This window comes from Leuresthes tenuis, unplaced genomic scaffold, assembly GCF_036924035.1.
Source record: "Leuresthes tenuis unplaced genomic scaffold, fLeuTen1.0.hap1 SCAF_2, whole genome shotgun sequence".
NCBI classification, from domain to species: domain Eukaryota; kingdom Metazoa; phylum Chordata; class Actinopteri; order Atheriniformes; family Atherinopsidae; genus Leuresthes; species Leuresthes tenuis.
This window is the reverse complement of record NW_027325356.1, coordinates 5,001,945-5,026,588: the sequence shown is the minus strand read 5'-3', so window position 1 is coordinate 5,026,588 and position 24,644 is coordinate 5,001,945. Positions and strand designations below refer to the sequence as shown.

General features: G+C 43.1%; 1 protein-coding gene across 1 annotated transcript; it reads left to right on the top strand.

The window, feature by feature from the left end:
• Nucleotides 1–2,028: 2,028 nt before the first annotated feature.
• gch1 (GTP cyclohydrolase 1) lies at nucleotides 2,029–24,469 on the top strand. The gene is made up of 6 exons (XM_072379960.1): nucleotides 2,029–2,519; nucleotides 10,255–10,364; nucleotides 16,019–16,074; nucleotides 18,231–18,262; nucleotides 19,998–20,082; nucleotides 21,937–24,469. Exons 1-6 carry the CDS (start codon nucleotides 2,141–2,143, stop codon nucleotides 22,061–22,063), a joined length of 789 nt encoding a protein of 262 aa, XP_072236061.1. The 5' UTR covers nucleotides 2,029–2,140; the 3' UTR covers nucleotides 22,064–24,469.
• The last annotated feature ends 175 nt before the right edge of the window (nucleotides 24,470–24,644 follow it).

The following is a 24,644-nucleotide window of genomic DNA, read 5'->3' as shown; positions in this document are numbered from 1 at the left end:
AGGAAAAGTTGAGAAAATCGGCCTTCTGCACTCTGTGGTTATTCACCAACAAACCCGTGTACTTTGTTTTCTGTTAGGAATAAGGGAAGATTTCTCGTAAACGTTTGAAGCTTCAGCAGAAGATTTACTGAAAGAAAATACTTTGATTTCTAAGGTTTATGTGTCAGGATGTGTTTTTATTGTCTTATCAATGTTAAAATTGTGTAAATACAACCTCAGATAAACGCATCACATGATTTATCTTTAAACCAAGATGCAGAGGCAGTGAGTGGAAAACTAAGTGAACCCCTGATCCAGCAGCTTCAGCAGCAGTAATGGTTTCCTGTGGGACGTTATCAGTCTCTCTCATGGTTGTGGAGGAATCTCGGCCCACTTGCTTCAGCTCATTGAGGTTTGCAGCATTGGTTTCTGCACAGCTCTCTTAAGGTCCCACCACAGCATTTCAGTCAGGCTGAGGTCTGGACTCTGACTGGACCGTTGCAACACCTTGATTCTTTCCTTTTTCACACATTCTGCTGTAGATCTGCTGCTGTGTTTGGGATCTTTGTCCTGTTGATGAGCCAGTTTCAGCCCAGCTTTAGCTGTGGGACAGATGGCCTCACATTTGACTCTAGAATACTTTGGTATCCAGAGGAGTTCATGGTGGACTCAATGACTGCAAGGTGCCCAGGTCCTGTGGCTGCAGAACCAGCCCCTATCATCAGCCCTCCACCACCGTGCTTGACAGCTGGTATGAGGTGTTTGTGCTGATATGCTGTGTTTGGTTTCCTCCAAACGTGCTGCTGTGCATTAGGACCAAACATCTCCACTTTGCTCTGGTCTGTCCAAAGGACATTGTTCCAGAAGTCTTGAGCTTTGTTCAGATGCAGCTTTGCAAACCTAAGCTGTGTTGCCATGTTCTTTTTAGAGAGAAGAGGCTTTCTCCTGCAGCCCTTCCAAACAAGCCATCCTTGTTCAGTCTTTTTCTAACTGTGCTGTCATGACCTTTAACCTTTAACATGCTAACTGAGGCCTGTAGAGTCTGAGATGTAGCTCTGGGCTTTTTCACCTTGGGGTGAACTTGCTGGGACGTCCACTCCTGGGAAGATTGACAGCTGTCCTGAATGTTTTCCACTTGTGAATAATCTTTCTCTCTGTAGAATGATGGACTCCAGATAGTCTGGAAATGGCCTTATAACCCTTCCCAGACTGATGGGCAGCAACAGCTGCTTCTCTGACATCATTGCTGATGTCTTTCCTCCTTGGCATCGTGTTAAAACACACCTGAATGCTGCAGAGCAGCAAAACTCCTGCTTTTATGGAGGTGCTCACACTGACTGATGATCAGTTAAAGTTCCTTTGATAAACAGCACCTGGCAGCTACTTACCCACTTAAGTTCTATGGCAGCATTAAAGGTGGACTTTATTGGTTTCTATTTTAAAAGCTACTTTTGCCTTTTTTTTTTTTTTTTTTTTAAAGTATTGATGTAAAATAATATGTCATCCCAGATATCAGGCCTTTCATAAACTATTCACACGTTTAACACTCTGTTTGCATTTCAAAAGCAGATCTAAACCAGCAATAAATTCATCCTGCAAACACAGAAGGAAACTATAAGTACATCAAGACTAAGAATGGAAGAGTTCCCGAGCAGAGATGAAAACCAAATCCACCACAAAAACGCATCATTAAATGTTACCATAAAAGCTGTGGGCCTACTCTCAAAAACTGGCACGAAACGTTTTCAGGAGACACTAAAGGACCAAAAAGTTGAACAACACAACGGGACATTCATCTGTTGCATACGGCAAGTAATTTGATTCAAATAAAGACCCTGTTCAACGGCTCCGTGGCTTCATACCCCCCCGCAGTACCTGAGTATCCTGAAGGCACTTATTTACCTTCTGTCACTGGAAAGTGATGGATCCCTGCAGCTGTTCATCTCCAAACGCATGAGTCAAAGGAAGTTGTCCCCGCCCCCGCGGTCCCGTCAGCCAGTAGGAGCTGGTCTCTGGATTATCCTGCTGTTATAAAGCCAAGGGATGCTGAGGCTGCGGGAAGAGTGCCCACTTTAATTATAAAAACACTAAATTAGCTGCGAGTTGGCGAAACTGATCCAACAAGTGCTGAACTCTGCAGGGACGGACAAGTAAAGAGGTGATGGAGCATGCTAAGCAGACAAAGTACAGTTCAAGTGAGAGGAAAGACACCGGGGACGGCGGCTCCGTCCTCAACGGACACTTTGACGGGATGGTGAAGCGGCCGGCCGCCGGAACCGGGCGGAGCGCCGCTGCTCAGACCGCGGCTGCGGAGCCCGGGTCGCACCGATCAGCCGCCTCGGTGATGGAGAGCTGGAAGGAGGAGCGCACCAGGAGCGTGGAGGACAACGAGATGAGCCTGCCGTCCCTGGCCGCTGCCTACACCACCATCCTGCGGGGGCTCGGGGAGGACCCGCAGCGGCAAGGACTCCTCAAAACCCCCTGGAGAGCCGCCACCGCCATGCAGTTCTTCACCAAGGGCTACCAGGAGAAAATTATCGGTGAGTTTTTAAATCCACAAAGCCGCTCACAGGCGGCTGGGATTTGTCCCGCAGTCAACAGGTGGCCGGTGTGCCAGGGCAGAGTGAACACCTCCAAAACTCACCGGAGACCGCAGATGAGCTCACAAGATGCTCCTTTTTCAGTCAAATGGGAGCTGAGATTGAAGACTTTTTGGTGAAGCCAGTGAAAGGGTGGCACGACAGACTTAAAGAACGATCTGCTGCTGAAACTTAGTTTAATGCGTTCCTGTGGAAACTACATTCACTCTAAAGCAGTATGAGGTCTGTTAATATCAAAGATGGTCATAATCATGCAGTTATCATTTAGTAATTAGTAATATGAAAGCTGTGGGGGAGCATTCTGCATAATTATTCATTATATTCTACATGTTTTACTGAAAGAAGTTTTATTTACGTTCTCATTCTTATTCTCTACTGCCAGGCATTTGATTTGAGCTGGTAATAAAGCTAAAATTGTCTGTTGTCAAGCTGGAGCTCCACGTTACAGCTGCTGCTTGTTGCAAATGAAGTTTAGTATCCTCAGCTAAAGATCTGTTAATTATTCCTCCAGAAGCAACCAGGGGTTGAGCTTTATATCTGTTTTCACTGGCACAGGAGAGCCTTTTCTCCCAGATCAAATAGTTGTGTAACACAGATTTTTGTGCCATGGATTTGCTGCCCTTCATGCTCAAACCAGGGCTTCTATGTCCAAATACCAGAAGATTTAAAGTATTTCTTCTGCACGTGAGATTCCCTGTTTCTGTTTCTCTGCATTTAAGCAGCGGTGTGAGATGTACTTAAGGTTTTTACTTGAATAAAGGTAAGATGGTGTACAGATGCTTCACTGGCAGGTCTTAAAGTCAGGCATTTCTGTTTAATTAGGTAATGCCCATCTGAATTATTGTTTATAAAGTAATAAGATGTGAACAGTGGAGCTAATCTCAACAATATTATATCATGTATACTGCGCTGGATATATTATATTATTATTATATTATAAAGTATAAATTCAGTCATAAGTCAGAAGAAGTAGACAGTGGCATAAAATGGAGGTATTTAAGTCCATTAAATGCTCTGAGTTGCCACAGTTGAGCTGCAGTTTACGTCATGTCAGCACACACAAGTATTTCCTATCAAATTAAAAATCTCCATTTGCTCTATTCGAGCCTCACTTTTCTCCCAAAGACGTCTTTTTGAAAAATGTCTCCTTTTATGATGTCTAAGTGCACAGAAGTGCGACTGATGGCTGGACACAGGATGGAAGTCACTGTGGGCTTTAGGAAAATGGGACATTTTGAAGACCAAATTGAACATATTTATCAGAACGTTTTGTCTCATGTTTTTGTGACTTTTGAGATTTAGTTTGAGCACTTTTTCACGAGCGACCACCACACAAAGAAAGAGATCCTTTCTCTGCATGTCATCCTGTGCTTTAACATTTCATATTGAGTGATCTGACCAAGCCTTCAAAATGTAGATTCATGCCCAACATTTGAAGCTGGTGTGTTTGAAGCGGCTGGACGGATGATCCAGGTCCTCTCTTGGGTTGATATGCAGAGTCAGATCCACATGGGGCGGCTTCTCCGTGCTTATGGCTTGTTGGAGTGGCTGGAGTCGGGGATCTGCCCCTTCCAGAGCTCCATCTGGAGGTAGTTTGGCAATCATAGGGGTTGTTGTGTGTTATGAAGCTATAAAGAAAGGAATGCAGTGGAGAAAAACATGGAGGCACCAGGAGAAGAGGTGGTCAATGTTTTCTATCGGGATTCTTGCCTGAACACTGCGTTACACGTGCCTGTGGATCCTCTGGGCTCTGCACTGAGTGGAGACGGCACAGATATGGATGGTGCATATGTGCACTGTCATTCAGGCGAGGTGGTGCACTGTGTGCCTGCTGATTGGCTGTTACAGTTGCCTCCCCTTTGACTTGCTGGAAGCAACCAAAAACACATGTAAGACTGAGGGCTGATGCTTTTTGTGGAGAGTTATAGCAGTTTTCAGAAAAATGTCACTGTTTGGTCAGTGTGTGCACGTGTTTGTGTGCGTGGGGTTCACGGGTTCAGCTTTCATCTCAACCTGAGCTGCAAAGCCTCTTTTTGTTGAGCACATGACCACGGGAGAAGTTATGTGGAGATTAAACGGGACCTCTGATGTGAAACGTTACAGGAGCCCTGTTACGTACAGATGTTTCTTTGTTTAGTGCAGATGTTTGGAGTTTAATGTCTCTTCAGGGTAATGATATTGTCAACAGGTCTGTGAATTGTTGTCACTATTAAATATTTGTCAGATAGTTAAGAAAAAAAGGCCAAACTATCTCTCAAAATGAAAGCTGTATTTAGCTTTGTTTGTTTGACAAATAGCATAAAAAAGGAAGAAAAAGATTCACTGAAGTCTGACAAAAACAAGAAAACCTGCAAATCTTTGCATCTTTGAAGCTGGGACCTCAGGAATCACCTCCTCTGGCTTGAAAAGGATTGACCGTGAGATCAATAATAGTGCAACAAGACCGTGTTTAAAGGGGAACTCCGGTGTTTTAAACCTGGACCTTATTTCTGGCATGAAATACGTTCATCTACTCACCGAGAACAGTTTGGTGAAAGTCTGCGTCCTCCAGAAGATATTTAGATTCCTCCAGATCCATATAACGGAGTGAACGGGGCTTAGAGGATGCAGCCTCTAAATAAGGCATTATCTGTCTTTATTTCACCAATACTTTAAGAAGAATGAATGAATGAACGTGTGCTATAGCTCTGTTAGCTCATAGCTGCTGTGTTGTTGTTATTGGCGGCTATCGGGGGCTTATAGAGGGCTTTCTACACACTCGTCTACTGGGACGACTTCATCCACACGCCCCCCTGCAGCACAGTTTATTCACTCCGTGCTCTGTGACAGTCGGCTAACTTCACACAGAGTTTGCTGCAGATAGTTTTGTGCAACATGGCAGGATATTTATCAGATTTTGACGACATGGACGACAACTTTGAGTACGATGGACGTTCTTACCGGAGTGAATGAGCTGTAATGCAGCCATGCGTGTGGATGAAGTCGTCCCAGTAGACGAGTGTGTAGAAAGCCTCTATAACCCCCCCGATAGCCGCCAATAACAACAACACAGCAGCTATGAGCTAACAGAGCTATAGAAATAAGGTCCAGGTTTAAAAATACTGGAGTTCTCCTTTAAAGAACACATCTTTTTCAGGAATGTCTGCATTTTTTTGAGCAAGACAACACGAAACCACATTCTGCCAGCATGATAAAAGCATGGCTGGACTGACCTGCCTGCAGTTCTCAGCTGTCCTTGTGTTGGAGGATATACAAACAAAAATTGGGACCGTGCTATTGAACGGTTTTAGACGTGTTTGAAGGAAAAGTGAGACAAAATACCAACTGAAACTCTTCCTCGCTTTATTTTCTCAGTGCCAGAAGTACTTTTAAGCACTGTGAGAAGACATGGCAACATCAGAAAGTTGTAAAAGCTTTTTTTTTTTATTTGGAGTTTTTAAAGGCAAGATGTCCATGGTTACAGCAGAAGCTAAAGATCCTCAGAAAGATTTCCAGTGCACCCTTTTATCAAGGTTGTTAAGATTCATCTTTGGATTTAGTGATCCTGACACTGATTCCAGGTCAGATTAGGACCAGACAACCTGCTGCAGGACTCCTTGTTCCTCATGTGGCTGAAGATGTTTCAGAATGATTCGATCTGGATGTTTAGACCCCCCCCCCCCCCGATTCTGAGTCATCATTAAAACCTTTGCATGGTGCTTTATAAACGAGACGGAGCAGAATGTGCTGCTGCAGTGTTTGTTTGCTCACTGTTTCCTGCTCCATTCAGAACGTGTCAACATGTGGCCTCATGTGTGTTATTCATCAGACACACACACACACACACACACGCACACGCACATACACACACACACAGACACACACACACACACACACACACACACACACACACACACACACACACAGACACACAGACACACACACACACACACAACCGTCACGTTCACCAGTTGTTCTTTATCTAATTAACGATGATTTGACGTCATTTTTCCTCTCGGTGTGTGTGAGACGCAGTTTTCACAGTAACTCACGGCTTAATAAGCTCTCTGAAGGGGGTGGGAAGGGTGGCAGGATTTTACTGCACCGTACTGTCCTTAAAGGATGACTCTGCAGGTAATATTCACAACAACAAGTCCTTCATTCATGCCACCAACAAATACTCTGCACTCGCTGAGCTGATTGTTGGTATCGGGGGACTTTTCAAAAGCAAAGGTTGGAGAAGTGAAGCAATTCTAAGAATGTGTTCTCACTTTCTCTAAGTTTGATGTTACTTTGTTCTGTGGATACAATCCTCCCAGCTGTCTGCTTCGTGTCAGAAATCTGCCTGAAGGTAAACCTATTTTCAGATTTCTCAAGCTGCAGTTTAAAAAGGTCACAATGTAAACGCTGTTGTTTAAAAACCTGCCAGTTTAATTCTCCTCCAGCTTTGGTAAAGTACTGATGAATTACTCAGTTTGTTTCAGTCAGACTCCTCTGGTGCCGTCGCCACTCTCCCACATTACTATCACGGTGATGACAATCTTATCAGCAGCCACTAAGCTCTGCTTGAGGTGTCACTCTGGTCCTGATTATGAAACTTTGGAACTGGATTACCACTTTGTTACAGCGTAATCCTGAAGGCAAACTTCATCCTGGATGAGTTTTTCTCATTTGTTGGGTTGAAAAGTGTCTCCGGGAGCTGTAGATTTAACAAATACAGAGAATCGTAAAAGCCACCTTCAGCTGAAATGATGCCACGCAACAGCACTAATAAAAAACAACAACTCAGCCCCCGTCACCTCAGACTGAGTCCTGCTCCCTCAGTGGCCATTTAGAGCAGTGGTCCCCAAACTTTTTCTAAAGAGGGCCGGCTCGCTCTGTGTGGCTCTGAGAGGGCCAGAAGCCGGAGATTTTCCATGTAACTTCCAGCAAATATGCCTACTGTATACAGCAGATCTATCTTAGCTGAATTTTAGCCCATTCAATGTAGGCGATTGTTATTATTCATGTTAGGCTACTGTCATGTTAAAATGATACAGCATATAATAATCTTAAATGGAAGTAACTGAAATCACAAAATAAGAATAATAACATTAATAATGTTAGATAAAAGCCTGTTTAAGCATTTTTAAAAATCACATTTTACTTCAGCATTTGTGAGCTCACACAGTTCTATCTGGCATAAAAAAACAAAACAATTAAGAGCATTTTAATGCCTTATAAAACCATGGCTTAGAATTGGGGGGGGATTTGACTAGGTGAGGATGGAGGCTATTCTTGACATAGGATTCTAAATACAGTGGCCATAAGAGGACAAAAATGCGTTTATGTTATTACATTTGCAGCATAAACAGGCCAGAGTCCGTCTCTGAAAAAGGCTGCGCAACAGCGCCAAAACCTGCCAGTGGCCAAAAAAGGAACGACACATGTACCTGTTGGAGAATGAACGGGGAGAAATAAGATTGAGGTGTTCAAGTCCGGTGCGGGAGGGATGGAATACATTACGGACATATTTTGGAGTGCCATAAAAAACAGACGTGGCAGGCCGTGATTTAGAGTATTAACACAGGAATGACTGCGCCAGTCAGTGGGTCCATCTCTGGGGTCAGATTAAAATATCTCAACAACTTTCTGATCAAATCCAGTGAGATTTTGCAGAGACATTCATTATCCTCTGAGGATGACACTTTGCAGACTTTGCAGAGCCCCTGTCACGTGCTGTAGCACCACCTTCTTCTGTCTCTGAATCTTTTTTGGCCTTCATGGCACCATCAGCTAGTCTAGACGAGTGTCGGTAACTGTTTCTTATCGAGAGATAAAGTGGCGTAAAAATCTAGAAATAGACATTTAGACAAATTTAGACATTTTCTCCCTTATTGTTAAAAAATGTTCACTCCAAGCTGAGGTCACATGTCGCAGCCTTGTGTCTTATTTGTGTGCATAAACCAACTCATTCATATTAGTGATGCCTGATGATGGGGCAGCTGTGGACCTTACGAGCCTCATGTGGGTGTTGATTCAGACAAAAAGCAGGCAGGAGGATAGCAAAACTTTAATTCTACAAGCTGAAAATGCTGCAAATAATAAAAAAAATACAGATAATAATTACAGAAACATGAGCAGAGGCTGTAAAGATGGATTAGGAACCCATAACAGACTTGTAAAGAAACCGAAAACCCCAAAACCGAGACACAAGGTGACACTAAATCAAGGAAACACAACACATAAAACCCACAAATCATGACACAAAATATAAAAGCCATCAACTGTGACAGTTTGGGAAGTTTAAAGTTCATAAATGTGGATGACCGAAAGCGAAATAATCAGAAATAAATACAAAAATGGAAAAATGACTCGACAAAAAACGACTTCAGGTAATAATTAATGTAAATAATTAAAAATGTTCAATTTAAATTATTAATTTGATCATTCATTATTAATTTGTTCATGTATTTCTTCTTTTATCCCTGCATTTATGTTCATTATCTTTTGCATTTTCCCTTAATTTGTCTCCCTAAACTCTTTTATTCATGCACTTTATTGTATTTTCACCTTTATCTGTATGTATTTCTGCTTCATTATGCAGACCAGGGGGGGAACTGTTGCTTATATGGACAAAGTTAAACTTCTGCATGTTTTTATAATAAAGTGCATTCAATGGCAATGAGAATTTAAATTTAAGATGAAGAAAATGCCAACAAGAAGTCAGATTTCTTAATGGGGATATAAAATGGTTTTTTTATATATATATATATATAACTGCTGTTTATGAGAAATGACCTCAATAGCATGAGGATAATATCTTTGACTCCCTTTTGCCGACGTACAGCCAATACATTTGAACTCGTATGACCTGGTTTGATTTAATTAGCTTATTCAGGATACTGAAACATTAATTTCACACCAAAAGTTCACTCCTGAACACATTATGATTGCACATTATCATTATGTGAGTGGCATGAACTGACCGGGTGGAAATCTGTTTAAATTCTATCAATGAAACATGAGATCTTTTATCTGGTTTCCAGGTGAATTCATGTGAAATATGCAGGTAATATTTAGATACAACACGTGTCCGTGGGGAAAATCGTCACGACGAAGCGCAAATCAACCTGATTCATTATCAAATGAGCAAAGAATTGCCCAAAGAAAAGCGTTAATCTTGTGTTTGTTCCAAACACAGATCAGCTGTTTACACCCAGCTCTAAAGTAAGCAGCAGAAAGTGCAGCAACAGGTCGGGCTTGTCCGACCTCAGCCCTCCTGCTTCCCCTTCCTCCAACAGATAGCCAGTCAGGAAATTAAAAAGAGCTGCGACGAGAGCGAGAGCCGCCTGCGTCGTCACGAGCAGATAAAGCGGTTTATTGAACCCCGGCGAGCCAAAAATGCAATAAAGCAACAGCGCGAAGGAGGACGCAGAGCTATAATTAGACAGACGATGTTTGTCAGAGAGAAACACAGAAGTCGTCGATAAAGAGCGCAGCGGTGGAGGTGAAGATGATCTGCTCCTGCGCGCCTGTCTGCGTGAACGCGCTGATGCTGGACACTTTTCACCACAATAAAAGAAGTCTCTGTGATAAGATCAAGTTAGAAACCTGAACATGATTTATCAAATGAAAACGCAGTCGATGGAATAACGGCTGAATGGTTTCAAAGCATGAATCTGAGCTGTTTCACCGCCTCTTTTGCCCTTCACAGACGTGCTGAATGACGCCATTTTCGACGAAGACCACGATGAGATGGTGATCGTCAAAGACATCGACATGTTCTCCATGTGCGAACACCACCTGGTGCCCATCTTTGGCAGGGTGAGAGGACCACGCACGCACGAACACACACACACCATAAAAACTTGATGGCAGAACATGAACGGCAACTACACTCATTCATTCATCCATACTCTGACACGTGCGGCCCCCCATCATTGCTGCATGGTAAGCAGCACCTCATACACAAGAAGAGAGGCCAGAACTCAGGTGGCTGACCTGCTGGATGCAAACATCTGCAGAAAACATCTGCAGAAAGCATCCGAACAAGCGCCTCCACAGAAGCCCCACTTTGGTGGAATGAGGTTCCACTCATTCACCAGATCTACACAAAATTAGGCCGGAGGTTTTAATACAGAGGTTGATTGGGGGGAGTTTCTACCCTTATATGAGAGTAACCCAAAGTTTTTGCTTCCCAGGTGGATTATTTAAAGCTAAATGACTCCAAGGTTAAATCAGACAAAAGCAGCGAGGAAGAAAAGGGGGTTAATTTATCAAAAGCAAGTATGAGAATGAAAACTTGACTTTTTAGTGTAATCTGAAAGCAAATGTGTTGTTTGAAATGTATTATTATTATTCTGATGCGACTGTTCTCTGAGGGTTAACGCTTTATAGCGCAAGTCACCAAGTTTGTTTACTTCTTTGAAAAGTGCCATGGCGACAGAATGAAGTCACGTGACTGTCTCCAGCCAATCAGCAAGGATCAAAGCTTGCTGACGTCACAAGCTCTGACCGATCGGGAATGAGTAGAAAAGGGTTGAAACTTTAAAAGTTCCAGGTGTTTCAGTGGGTGCACTTTAAAGGGTTAAAACAATTAGCAAGACAATATAACTCCAGAGGATTTCTTCTGGTTGCATCTGCAGCTTACAGACACGCTGATGTGACGTCAGAGCCGCCGTCTGTCAGTACACGGGTCAAAGCAGGTCACCAGCGTCTCGATTTCTGGCTTCGACTTCCTGTATCTAGTGACGTCTCTGTTGTTTTTCGGTTCAGTTTGGTGAAACGTTCACACCGATGTCAGATATTAGCCACATTAAAGAGAGTAATCTGAGCCGAGCATTAAGGCCTGCGGTCTGAACTAGTCTCATATGGGCCAGGACTCCGTTGCTGTGGTAACATGTCAAACCAGTCATCTTACAGTTACATCACAGGTTCTCCTCGTGCAGGTGGAGTACCTCCTCTAAGGCAGAAAAAGTACTGTTGTGTGCATTAACAGTGGATCAGTGCAGCAAATAAAGCTTTTTTGACTGGACTCACGGCTGCCTTCATCTTAGTAGGCAGAAAATGACACTGCAGCACTGCAGAAGTAGCACAAGAAGAGGTCCTACAGGAAGCATGTCATGCTTAAACGTCTAAATACCCAGTTTTAAGTAGGTACGGAAGCTTTTTTCACCTCCGATACTGATACCGATATCTGAGGTATAGTATCGGCTGATACCGATCCAGAAAAACAGCACGAAATGATGGTAACAAACGGTAAGTTTCACTGTGTGGAAAAAACTGGGATCATTCTCTTGTGCAAGGCAACATCAGCCTTGAGTCTGAACATTTCTGTCCTATTTTTTTCCAAAACAAATTAACAGATATAAATGTACTGAATTACTTATTTATTTAATATTTGTGCACCAGTAAAACAATCCTAACCATAAAAATATAACAAGTGTAACTGGTTCAGTCGGTGCAATTAGGGATTCAAAATCCAATGTAAAGCAAAATATTAAATAATAAAGGAGCTGAAATTGAGAAAAAAAAACAATGGCTTCACAGGCTTGGCTGATAAACTTTCAATATAAATAGCAATCAGCTCTTTATATAGTGTAGCGCAAATGGGAATTAAACATCCGTTACAAAAGAATCTGAACAAAACAATAGCTTCTCCAGCTTGGTAAAAAGTTTAAAAAAAATAAAGAAAATCAGAGGTAGTCTGAGTTTTTTTCACCACTGGAAGAGGCAGCGGGCCCTTGAACCAATGCTGGACAGGTCAAGGGCGAAAACAATTAAAACAATAAATAAATCAACATGGATCGGCCCATTGTCACGATACCCGATCTCGATTTTCTTTCTATATCAGAACCAATCCAAATATCGGATCGGTGTATCCCTAGTTTTAAGCAGTTTTTGTCACGGTTACTGTAGTTGTACCTTCTTGGGTTTTGCAGAGTCGGTCCATTTCACACACGCTTCCCTGCATTTCTGCATGTTTTATCAAACTTTAACAGCATGCAACAAGTTGCTAAAATCGTTTGCTGCGCGACAGCGACGCACCTCGCATGTCAGATAACATGACGCCAGCTTTGGCGCCAGCACTCTCAGAATGATGTGACTGAGCTCTTTCAGGGGATGATCCTGATTTTTCTTTAAAAAACTTTAAAAGCCTTTTTTTCCACCTCTTTGCTCAGTGGATCAGAATCCTTTATAAAATACAAATGCAGGTATTTCTTATGACTTGTCCCAAAGACAGGAGATGACTGTTTTCCTCACAACAGGCTCATATTTGCGGCACGGTTGTGCCACGTCTCCAGTGTCAGTTGGAAAACCAGTTGCAGCCTTCTGAAGTGTAACCTAAATGAGGGATTTATAAATGAACACATCACTTCCTTGCAGCTGAGTTAGCTATATTTAGACATTTCTTTATATTTGGCACTCAAAATCTCATTACAAACACAGAAACATGCAAGCAGATGTGTATCTTAAAACCAATTCTCTCTGTTTGCCAGGAGGCCGCTGCTCCGAGCAGCAGGGAACATGAGAAACAATCAGATTAGCTGAGATCTGTTTATCTGCAGCCTGCTCTCTGCTCCTTGGACATCATTACTCTCCACTAGAGCCCGACCAGCCTCCTCCGTCTCTCTGCCTTTCCCTTCTCTGCCTCCATCTTTCCCACTTCACTTGCAGGTGCATGTCGTTTAACACAATAGGAGCCTGCAGCCGATCTTTTTCCACCGGTGTAAATGGGCTCTGATGACAGCGGTGAATCACACAAACACCCTCCTCCCGCCCCCCGTGTCGTGTTGTTTGTTTCATGTCCCTAAACCTCCATCTTTCCTCCCCCTCGTCAGAGCCAGCTGTCTGTCGTGCACACTCCTCTGTTGTTGGTGAGGTGACAAGCAGGTTGTCACTGCCTGTTTCAGGGTCTGCTGCAGAAGAGCACTTTGCTGCAGACTGCGTTTACTGATCAGTTAGCAGATCGTTTGTGAGCACCTTGGAGCAGAAAATACACGGAGAAAAACATCTATCAGTTGGTCTGATACTCAGCCATCGTAACAGCTGCACTGTGATCCATTTCCTGTTGAAACGGGTTGATCTTAAAGTGTGAAATTAAGGTTTAACGCAGAGAAGAGAAGTTTTATTTGACATAATAAAACTTATGATAATAAAAATATGATATGATATGATAATAAAACATAAAAGCTGAACTTACACTTTAAGATTGTATGTATCAGGACATGAAAAAGGATTTGGTCCTCACCAGATCTCAATATTACTCAACAAGACATGGCACGTTACACCTTATTTCATAAAAACTACCACCATAAATAATTGTTGTCTCCTGTTTGGTTTCTTCCAGAGATTAGATCAATGACCTTTTGATGGATAAATACGTCACTTTCCTCACTAATTTGACCCTGATGGTAATGTTGATGAGCAGTGAGACTAAAACAAACAAGAAAAGTGGTGGAAAAGTGAACCAACGCAGCCCCGTCGTCTCTCACAGCATGAGCCAGTAAATAAGAGTAACGTGCGCAGATAAGAGAGCGCCGGCCCGTTTGATGTCGTCTATCACGCCACTGCAGCAGAGAGCCAGCGAAAGAAAGAAGGAAGTGAAGGAAAGTGGAGAAGAAAAGATCTTTGCACGGTTGTTGCCGCTGCCCTTTTTCTCCTCTTGTCAACAAATTGCGGCTGACATTTGAGTGGAGTGCATGTGTGTGTGCACGTGGGTTTGTTGGTAACAGAATTAGAGCCTCCAGCCATCCGCTGCAGTGATTCTCCAACTGGTGACTCCATCTCTTCTGTGAACCTGACGCTCACATTGAAACTAATCTCTGGAACACGGATCATCTTACGTTTTTATCATTTTCAGAAATTATTCAGACACTCTTCAGTTTACTTCATAGGCTTTTTTTTAAGGGGAAATGGTGCGTCTTAGCAAGCTTTGAGACATCTGGAAGAGCAAACATAACCTAAATTTCCAGGATGTTTGAGATGTGAATGTAGAGCAAAGGAAAGATGCACATGAGGGCATAGTGGTGACTACGATGAACTACCCGTGGGCGCTGAAAACACTTGATGATGGTGGGAAAACAAACTTTTGAACACTAACCTAGCAAGAAAAAACCTTCAGCCAACATCAGCCTGTGATTCTCCTGAGGTTAGATTGAAAATAACCATAAACTGATGTTTCGAGAACGCTCAGACGACATTATTCTCCTCGAGTTAAATTGCTCTTTTCACGGACTTGCTTCCATTTTAATATTTCTGCAGACAACAAAGAGAGAAAGTTTTAAATGTTTGACAGAGGGTGACAGGTTTAAGTGGCGTGAAAGTGGCTCTTTGAGTAATATGAAAGAGTCCGTTCATCACTGCTGGCGTCATCCTGGCATTCTTTTGTGTGCACTGCTGCCAATTTGACAATAAAAGTGTAGCAGAAGAAGGAATGATCTAATTCAGTCTGCAGCAGGTCAGTCTGCTTTCTGAACAATGTCTCCACAGGAAATTATGTTGTGGCGTTTTATTCTAAATCCTCACTGGAGACATGATCATCCAGCAGGCACAGTGTCTGAACTGCTGTTTCTTCAGCCACTTTTAGCTCAACTTCAGCCCCAGTTAGTCCACCAAAGCTTTGAGTGTCGTCATTTCTTTGTGCAGCAGTTTAGAAATGCATGGTTCAAACCCTTTAAAAACAGAGATGGCTGCTAGAACTCATCTCCCACAAGAGCTCAGAGTCTCTCTGTTAAAGGGGAACTCCGGTATTTTTAAACCTGGACCTTATTTCTGGCATGAAATACGTTCATCTGCTCACTGAGAACAGTTTGGTGAAAGTCGGCGTCCTTCGGAAGATATTTAGATAACTGGAGATCCATATAACGGAGTGAACGGGGCTTAGAGGATGCAGCCTCTAAATAAGGCATTATCTGTCTTTATTTCACCAATACTTTAAGAAGAATGAATGAATGAACGGGTACAATTGCAATATTAACAAGAACACCACCAGTTAGCATCGATTTGCGGACGTGCAGCGGTCTGTTCCTCTCTCTGCTTCTGCATTCTTCTTTCCAGGAGCTCCTCATCCGTATACTCTGGATCAAAACGGTATGGATGTCCATCGTACTCAAAGTCGTTGTCAAAATCTGATAAATATCCTGCCATGTTGAACAAAACTAGCAGTAGCAAACTCTGTATGAAGTTAGCCGACCGTTTCAGAGCAAGGAGTAAACCAAGTAGACGCATATGGAGAAAGCCCCTGAGCCCACCTTTTTCCCTGGAGGACAACAACATGGAAGCTATAAGCTAATATTGCTATAGTACGCGTTTATTAATTTATTCGTCTTAAAGTATTGGTGAAATAAAGGCAGATAATGCCTTATTTAGAGGCTGCATCGTCATGCCAGAAATAAGGTCCAGGTTTAAAAATACCGGAGTTCCCCTTTAACACATCTCTGCTCATCTCATATATAAGTCTTTTTCACTTTGTGCAGGTTCACATCGGCTACCTCCCAAACAAGAGAGTACTGGGCCTCAGCAAGCTGGCCAGGTGGGTAAATTTACTCTACTATGGTGGTGTCTCTGCCTGTGTGTGTTTCTGTATAAGCTGATTATCAAAACTTGTGTGTGTGTGTGTGTACTACTGCAGAATCTGATCCCACTGACCCCAATACCTCCAGGCTTACCGTACTAACACTGCTCACTAACACGGAAATACACACTCGCACTGCCATGACAACGGCTGCATCATTCACATTTTTAAAGTCCGAGTAAAGCAGGCAGAAATCTGCGTTCTGAGTTTGTCGCACTACAGAAACGTGTTGTTAACCACGCAGCCAAGCTTGTTTTACTTAAAGCAAAGCTCCATCAGAACCAGAACCAGGAAGGGCGGCCATCTGCATGGACCAGCTGGGGGCTGAGAGGACAGGAAAGAGGGGACAACAAACACCGTAACACCAGGCCAGAGATACCTGCTGAGAGAGAGACGGCAATGATGATGAGGAAAGAGAGCAGAGGGAGGAGAGGTGCATCATGGGAGCTCCCCCAGCAGGCTGGGCCTATAGCAGCAGAACTATGGGATGTTTCAGGCTCACCTGAGCCATCCCCAACTATAAGCTTTATCAGAAAGGAAAGTTTCAGCCTGATCTTAAAGGTAGAGGGTGTCTGCTTCCTGAAGCCAAACTAGTTCCACAGAGAGGGGCCTGATAACTGAAGGCTCTGCCTCCCATTCTGCTTTTAGGGGCCTGATAACTGAAGGCTCTGCCTCCCATTCTGCTTTTAGGGGCCTGATAACTGAAGGCTCTGCCTCCCATTCTGCTTTTAGGGGCCTGATAACTGAAGGCTCTGCCTCCCATTCTGCTTTTAGAAACTCTGGGAACCACAAGGAAACCTGCAGCCTGAGAGCAAAGTGCTCTGCTGGGGAAATATCCAACTGTGAGATCTTTAAGATGTGTTGGAGCTCGGTCATTAAGAGCTTTATATGTGAGGAGAAGAATCTTAAATTCTATTCTGAATTTAACAGGAAGCCAACGAGGAGAAGCTAAAACTGGAGAAACATGATCTCTGCTGTTAGATCTCATCAGAACTCTGGCTGCAGGGTTTTTAGTTTTCTTTAAGCAACAAATGCATGGAGCAGTTTTTCGGCTTCACTCTGAGACGGGATGTCACAGCCTCAGTTTTTAACTCAATGGCTTTTATTTTTTCTGATCAAGTCCTGCAGTCAATCAGACCGGAACTGGACAGCTGATGAATAATGAATACATGATGTCCAGATTAGGACCTGAAATCAAAGCATCGGAGTGCTGCCTCCTTCCTGCATGTACGGCCCCGACTGTCATCCTGCTGCCCGTTTGGTCTTTTGACATTTTCTCAGAGGTGAATGAGGTCAAGTTTGTCCAAAGTGCTTTTCCTCTCTGAGAAGAGCAACAGGTTGAAGGTGGAGGCCGGTTGTTTCTGCAGATCTGCAGGAACTGCAGCTGCTTCCACATCGCTTAAGGACCATTGTGTGGTGGCGTCCGAATGACCCGAGTCTACCATGGGGGGTGTGAGCTAACATTTAAAACGATGCTAGAAGTCAGTCGTTTTCTTCCCAGCAAGCTGGACGATTATTCACCACTCCTGAAAAAGGAAAAGGTCCATTTCAGCTGTAATTTCTATTTTCTTCTCGTTGCCTCCAGTTTAAATTGCAGCATAATCATCCACCTGATCTCCCGTGTAAATCAGAGTCTAATTATGGCAGCGTTTGTGGCCAGAAGTGTGAAATCTCGCTTCCCGTTGAGCTCCAAGTGCAATATGATGGCAGGAAATGGGTAAAGTGATTTAAAACATTACCAGTAAGCAAGATTTGATCATCCTGGTCAATGAAGGAGCAGTAAAAAAAGGTAAAAAAAAGGTCCAGCAGCTGGAAAAACTGGATCACACCGAGTCTCCAAACAGTTTATATAGAGTGACATTACTCATGAATGTTTCTGCTCCAGGAGAAGCCACCTCTGTCTGATAAGACACCCTTTTATAGATGATTAATAAAGCCAAAAACGGCATGTTATTGATATTTAATAAGACCCATGACAAAGGTTTTAGGTTGCCAGGTTGTGGAAAATAAAACTGAAAGTAGGGAAGGTTTTTTCCTCGTCATCTGCCAGTGTTTGATTTATTTTCACTTAAATGCATTAAAGCATTAACACTTTTTTCTCTTTTCCTCTTCAGGATTGTTGAAATCTACAGCCGTCGACTACAAGGTGCCAAAATAACTCTTCTTGTTTCAACAAATTACAATTCTAATGACACATTTTGCTTCACTGGTATTTAGATTTTATCCCATTTCAGTGTATGTTGCACTCATTACTTATTTACATATAATTTACAGACTAAATGAAATGATCAACAACTGTGGGGTCGCGGGGGGCTGGAGCCTATCCCAGCTGTCCTTGGGCGAGAGGCGGGGTACACCCTGGACAGGTCGCCAGCCCGGGGGGGGGGGTAAAAAAACCGGCAGTCACCCCCTCTTGTGGCCCAATTGTTAAAAAAAAAGTGCTTAAGTGCCCTCTTGAGAGCCAAAACTCACTAAAATGTCCTGTTGGGAGGCAAAAATGTGTGCTAAAGTGCCCTCAAAGGAGCCAAAACGCGTGCTAAAGTGTCCTCTTGGGAACCAAAACTCGCTAAAATGTCCTATTAGGAGGCAAAAATGTGTACTAAAGTGCCCTCAAAGGAGCCAAGACGTGTGGTAAAGTGCCCTGTTGGGAGCCAAAACTCGCTAACATGTCCTATTAGGAGGCAAAATGCATGCTAAAGTGCCCTTTTGAGACCTAAAATGCGTGCTAAAGTGCCCTCTTGGGAGCCAAAATGCGTGCTAAAGTGCCCTTTTGGGTGCCAAAACTCGCTAAAATGTCCTGTTGGGAGGTAAAATGCATGCTAAAGTGCCCTTTTGGGTGCCAAAACTCGCTAAAATGTCCTGTTTGGGGGTAAAATGCATGCTAAAGTGCCCTCCTGGTAGCGAGCCTGTCTAGTTAGTCTGTTTTAAGGCTCCATAATGTGCCATTTGTATAACATATAAAGAGTGTCTAAAGTGCCCTCTGCAGTGGCTCTATGTGCCCTTTTTTTTTTTCTTTCCCCTGCCCTTCAAAAAGTGTGCACGCCTCTGACAAAGGGTGCCACTTTTTGTTGAAAAGTGTTGGGAACCAAAGGCTTAGATCTAAAAAGATCTTTTCCAAAGTCCCTGATTTAAGGTGATGTAATGAAGGGATTCGTGTGAGGTGAAAGAAGATGGTAACAGCAGGTAAAAAGGTTGTTTTAGAGACCAAAATTTAGGCAGAGCATAGCTGTGAAACTCCCATTGTGACATTAATCCCTCACATACGAGCACGGTGGTGTGATAAGTACATAAATAATTTAGTTTCGCACCTCATATTTGCTTTTTAGACATTATCATGTCTTTAGTTTAGCTCTGTGGCTTTGAAAAGGGTAAAATTACTGTCACCAGAAGTGCGGTCGAGAGAAAAGCCTATAAAATGTGAAAATCAAGCAACCACATTGACCATTTCTCACCTCAGATCGCTTTAGAAACTGATTTTAGAGGACGGTTAAGGTGAAATAAGTGAAACTTAAGCTCATGCTCAAATCTGATTGGCTCTCAGGACAGGGATCGTGTTGAGGGGTCTGCTTCGATCGGTTTGATGTGGACTTTAATGAGACTTTAATGTAGACGCGCTCACTACTATTATTAACATCGTGTTGGGTCTCCACGAACACAAACAGTGTTTCAGACATTATTGAACCTGTTTGACGTTTCACCAGAAGGCAAACATGATCTCCTGAGTTCTTCTGAACGCTTCGTCCCTCCAGTAGAACTGATGTCATTGTTGCACGGCGGTGCTGGTGTGTTTGCTGACGTAAAGCAGCTGAATGCTCCTTTGATCACTGACTGTTGTTTGTTCTGTCTCTGCCCATCCGTTTGTCCGTCTGATGCGTCCACAGTTCAGGAGAGGTTGACCAAACAGATTGCTGTGGCGATCACCGAGGCCCTGCACCCCACTGGGGTCGGAGTCGTCATCGAAGCAACGTGCGTCAAACTCACTTATTTGTTATCTTTGTGCTTCCTCCTCCTCCTCTCTGCTCCTCTCTGCTCTCTCCGGTCAGTTTGTTTGGTGAGTTTTATCAAAAAGAATCTCTCCCTGCCTTGCAAACGACTCTTTTGTGGGTCTAAACTGACCTCCAGTGGGAGATTTTTACCCTCAGCCTGTCGTGAAGTGAAGCCTCGAACCAGGATTCATGATAATTGCCAACACTGGTTGCAGGAAATAGTCAGATTCTGAATGAGCCTAACTCTCATCTGATTATACATGTTCAAGGTCATCTGAGTCAAGTTTATTTCCGTGTGGACATCTTCATTCATCAGCCTCACTTCACATGTAATTAAAAGGCAGCAGCCAGGTTAAAATCTTTAGTGGCTGCTTCCTTCTATGTTCGGTTTGTTATCTAAACCTCTAAAAACATCCCCTGAAGGTGCTGCTTGCTGTAAATTTCTGAGAATTTCTCTGAGCTTCTGTCCTGCTGTGGAAAGTTTAACTTTTCTTAGCTATACTTGGGGATATTTAACTTTTAAACCAGCCTATTTGAAGTTAAGTCAGCTGTAGAAAGTGCAGGTTTTTGGGAAGAGAAGACCAATGTACAAAAACGTCTATGATAATGTTCCAAAATGGTAGTCTTCTGTTTCATTGGGAGAGACGTTTAAAGACCGCACATGGCCTTCAGCAAAGGCTGAAGCATGGAAACTCTCAGAGTCATGTGCAATGAGGACTATACTGTGATCTGAGGGCGCTTTTGCCTGTTTCGAAGAAGACTTGATGGGCTTGCAGACACCTTTATGAACTGAGTCCGATCTAGAAAAATATTAAATTGATGTGACTCACCAGCTGTTTATCGTCTGAGCTGTTTAAAGGGGAACTCTGGTATTTTTAAACCTGGACCTTATTTCTGGCATGAAATACGTTCATCTACTCACCGAGAACAGTTTGGTGAAAGTCGGCGTCCTTCGGAAGATATTTAGATAACTGGAGATCCATATAATGGAGTGAACGGGGCTTAGACGATGCAGCCTCTAAATAAGGCATTATCTGTCTTTATTTCACCAATACTTTAAGAAGAATGAATGAATGAACGTGTGCTATAGCTCTGTTAGCTCATAGCTGCTGTGTTGTTGTTATTGGCGGCTATCGGGGGCTTATAGAGGGCTTTCTACACACTCCTCTACTGGGATGACGTCATCCACACGCCCCGCTGCAGCACAGCTCATTCACTCCGGTAAGAACGTCCATTGTACTCAAAGTTGTCGTCAAAATCTGATAAATATCCTGCCATGTTGTATAAAACTATCAGTAGCAAACTATGTGTGAAGTTAGCCGACTGTCACAGAGCACGGAGTGAATGAGCTGTGCTGCAGGGGGGCGTGTGGATGACGTCATCCCAGCAGAGGAGTGTGTAGAAAGCCCTCTATAAGCCCCCCGATAGCCGCCAATAACAACAACACAGCAGCTATGAGCTAACAGAGCTATAGTACATGTTCATTCATTCATTCTTCTTAAAGTATTGGTGAAATAAAGACAGATGATGCCTTATTTAGAGGCTGCATCCTCTAAGCCCCGTTCACTCCGTTATATGGAGCTGAGGAATCTAAATATCTTCCGAAGGACGCCGACTTTCACCAAACTGTTCTCGGTGAGTAGATTAATGTATTTCATTTGCCCTCTGCAGCAGATTTTTGACGGACTTGAGCAGCAACCTCAGTATTCCCCAGATTATCGTACTTCCTGAGTTTAAGAGTTATGAAAGATTTCTCCTGCAGATGTAGATTTTTAAACGCTTCTTTCCCGTGTTTGCCGCTGGTTAACAACCCTTCCTCTCCTCCTCCCTGCAGTCACATGTGCATGGTGATGCGCGGCGTCCAGAAGATGAACAGTAAAACCGTCACCAGCACCATGTTGGGAGTTTTCAGGGAAGATCCAAAAACTCGCGACGAGTTCCTGACGCTCATCAGGAGCTGAGGAGGATGGAGCTCCTCCTCCTCCTCTTCCCGTTGCCTGGGGTTACTCCAACTGCTCGGACCGGATGCCGTGCTACCGTGTGTGTGTGTTTGTGTGTGTTTCCATCCCGCTGAAGGCAGTGTTTGCTGTCTTTCCAGTGTTTGTAATGACCTGAAAAAGCGGCGCGTTTCCTCAGTGACTTCAGCCGCTGACTGACATGTTTACTTTTAGACAGCCGGACAGACTTTAACCCCCTTTGTCCACGTGTTGTGTGTGTTTGTGTGTGCGCGTGTTATTGAGATATCAGTTACTGGCCTAAAAAACAGGGGGAGACTTTACACAATTAATTTGCCCTAAAAAAATTCATAAAAAGCTTAAATGATGTGAGCCTTTATATACAGACTCACATGGAACGATTTACTCATCATTTATCATCCTCATCCTCGTTTGTGCAGCCTGCTCTGACCAAATATTCCCAATATTTCTTCTGGCTTTCTGCACCTACGTCACGTGAAATGAATTCATCTTTCTTTTCAAACACATTTCCACCAAATGAAATGTATCTACATTGTTTATGAGGCAGCCTGAAAGATGCATTTTGATTCTATAAAATACTGAGTCGTACGGGGCCCTTTAACCGCCTCCTGTGGACTTCTTCCACAGCTGGTGATCGATCGATTCGCGACAGTGACACAGTGCGCACGCTCGTGTTCAATATGTTTCACAACGGCTTCATCTTCTCTGACTCAAACCCAACATTTAAGAACAACCGTCACTGACTGAAGTGCTTTTAATAACTCATCCATCACGTGAAGAACTCAGATGGCTTCACGTGCAACAGGTTGACGGGCACGGTGACTTCTTTCATCCCTTCTGTTTCTCAGAGATAAAAAAACACGGGACTTCGTGTGAGGAGCAACAGATTCGTCTGCTGTTGCAGAGGAAATGAAGCCTCATTCAAATTCTCTCTAAAAATGAAAACAGCAGTAATAACTGGTCTTTCTCTATCAAAGTCCTGATGTTAAAGCAGAAAAAGAGCGTGAATATTATGGCCAAAACAAAGTCACAATAACTATTAACCCCCCACACATTAACCAGTTTATAACAACTTGTCTTAGAATAACTGATCTCCAGAAATATGCTGTATTTTCTCACAAAGACCAGTGAAATAATCTCTCAGTGAGGCACTGCACAGTTACTACAGGCAGAAATAACTGTTAACCACCTCAGATCTGTAATATTTCAGTTATTACATTAAAAGAACATTGTTGCTCCTGTTTTATAGACTGATTATCAGTCTGTTAGATAAAAATAAAGTCATTTCAAGTTTTGGCACTGAAGGCTTTCTTGACACAGTCGTCATATCTAATTCAATGTTTAGGAATTATGGATATATTCCAAATTGTGCCCGTATTTTATAGGCTTAAAAGTAACAAGAACATTCTTTATGGCCTGTTTAATTTACCATCAATTAACAATGAAAGAGATACAAGATCACGGAACTGTTTCCAAGGGTTTAATTTGCTTTTTGTTGCCTTTTTAAGAGCTTTAGGACGTTTTGGGTAAAAAAAAAACAAACTTTTGGAAACAGAAATCAGTAGTGTGGTCTGAAAGAATGAATCCACCGTCTGCAGGGGGCCAACTTCTAGGGTTAATATCCAACATGGAGGCCATCAAACAGCTCTGTCTCATGCAGAAACAGACCAACGTGCATTAAAACACGCACGTGTGGCCGTCCCGGCTTTCAAAACAATGAGCCCACAAGAAGGAAATGCCGGGTCGCTGTTTGCTGTGTATTTAGCTCTGAAATATCATGTAATTAGACTTTAAATGTTCAAGAACTGGACTCTATTCATCAGGTTTTGATAGTTCTCACTCGTGTCCATCGTCTCCGTGATGGACGGCACTCGAACACTTCACCATCTCACCCTTTTTACGACCCCGACAGCAGATTAAAAAGCCGAAAACACAAAGTTTGCTTCGTTCAAATGAAAACAATCGACCCTGTTGTGTTCTCTGCCTGTGTGAGGATCTGCCTTCATGTGCCAACCCGCCTCTGGATTTAAACCAAAAAAACACGTTAGTGCGCGTGTTTTTACACAGTTTTCATCACGGAAGATGAACCGTGAGGACGACGTCGTGTGTAGTTCAGTGGCTTTGTGTTTACTTGTGAAACACACCTTTGCATCTCAATGCATCAGAATGTCCCAGTCAGACCTCGGAGGGTTGAACTCGCGCTGACTGGAGTAGTGTGCATGTTAGTGTGTGTGTGCGTGTGCGTGTTGGAGGGAGGAAGAGTGTGAACTAACAGCGCTTCTGTTGTTTTTGTGGCCTTGTTGAGAAGGACGGCCTCCTCAGTGTCACTTCATGTACTGTGTTCATTTCAAAGACTTTTTAATCAAAGGTAATAAATCTATGTGAGAGCAACGGCTGCGTGTTTATTCGCATGTTGACGTCATACAGGTGTTTGATGCAGATATTAGAAAGTTAACCACGTTAAGTATGATCCAGGTTTGGTTTTAAGGGGCTTTGTGGTGAGTTTCAGCTCATCCTTTAGCTGTCTGCTGAATAAACTTAAAAACTTCACTCTTATTCATGTTTT

Coding starts and splice junctions, on each gene's coding strand:
- gch1 (XM_072379960.1), top strand. CDS start 2,141: ATGGAGCATGCTAAGCAGACAAAGTACAGTTCAAGTGAGAGGAAAGAC. Junction 16,075..18,230: donor GGCCTCAGCAAGCTGGCCAG/GTGGGTAAATTT, acceptor TTTCCTCTTCAG/GATTGTTGAAATCTACAGCC. Junction 18,263..19,997: donor CTACAGCCGTCGACTACAAG/GTGCCAAAATAA, acceptor ATGCGTCCACAG/TTCAGGAGAGGTTGACCAAA.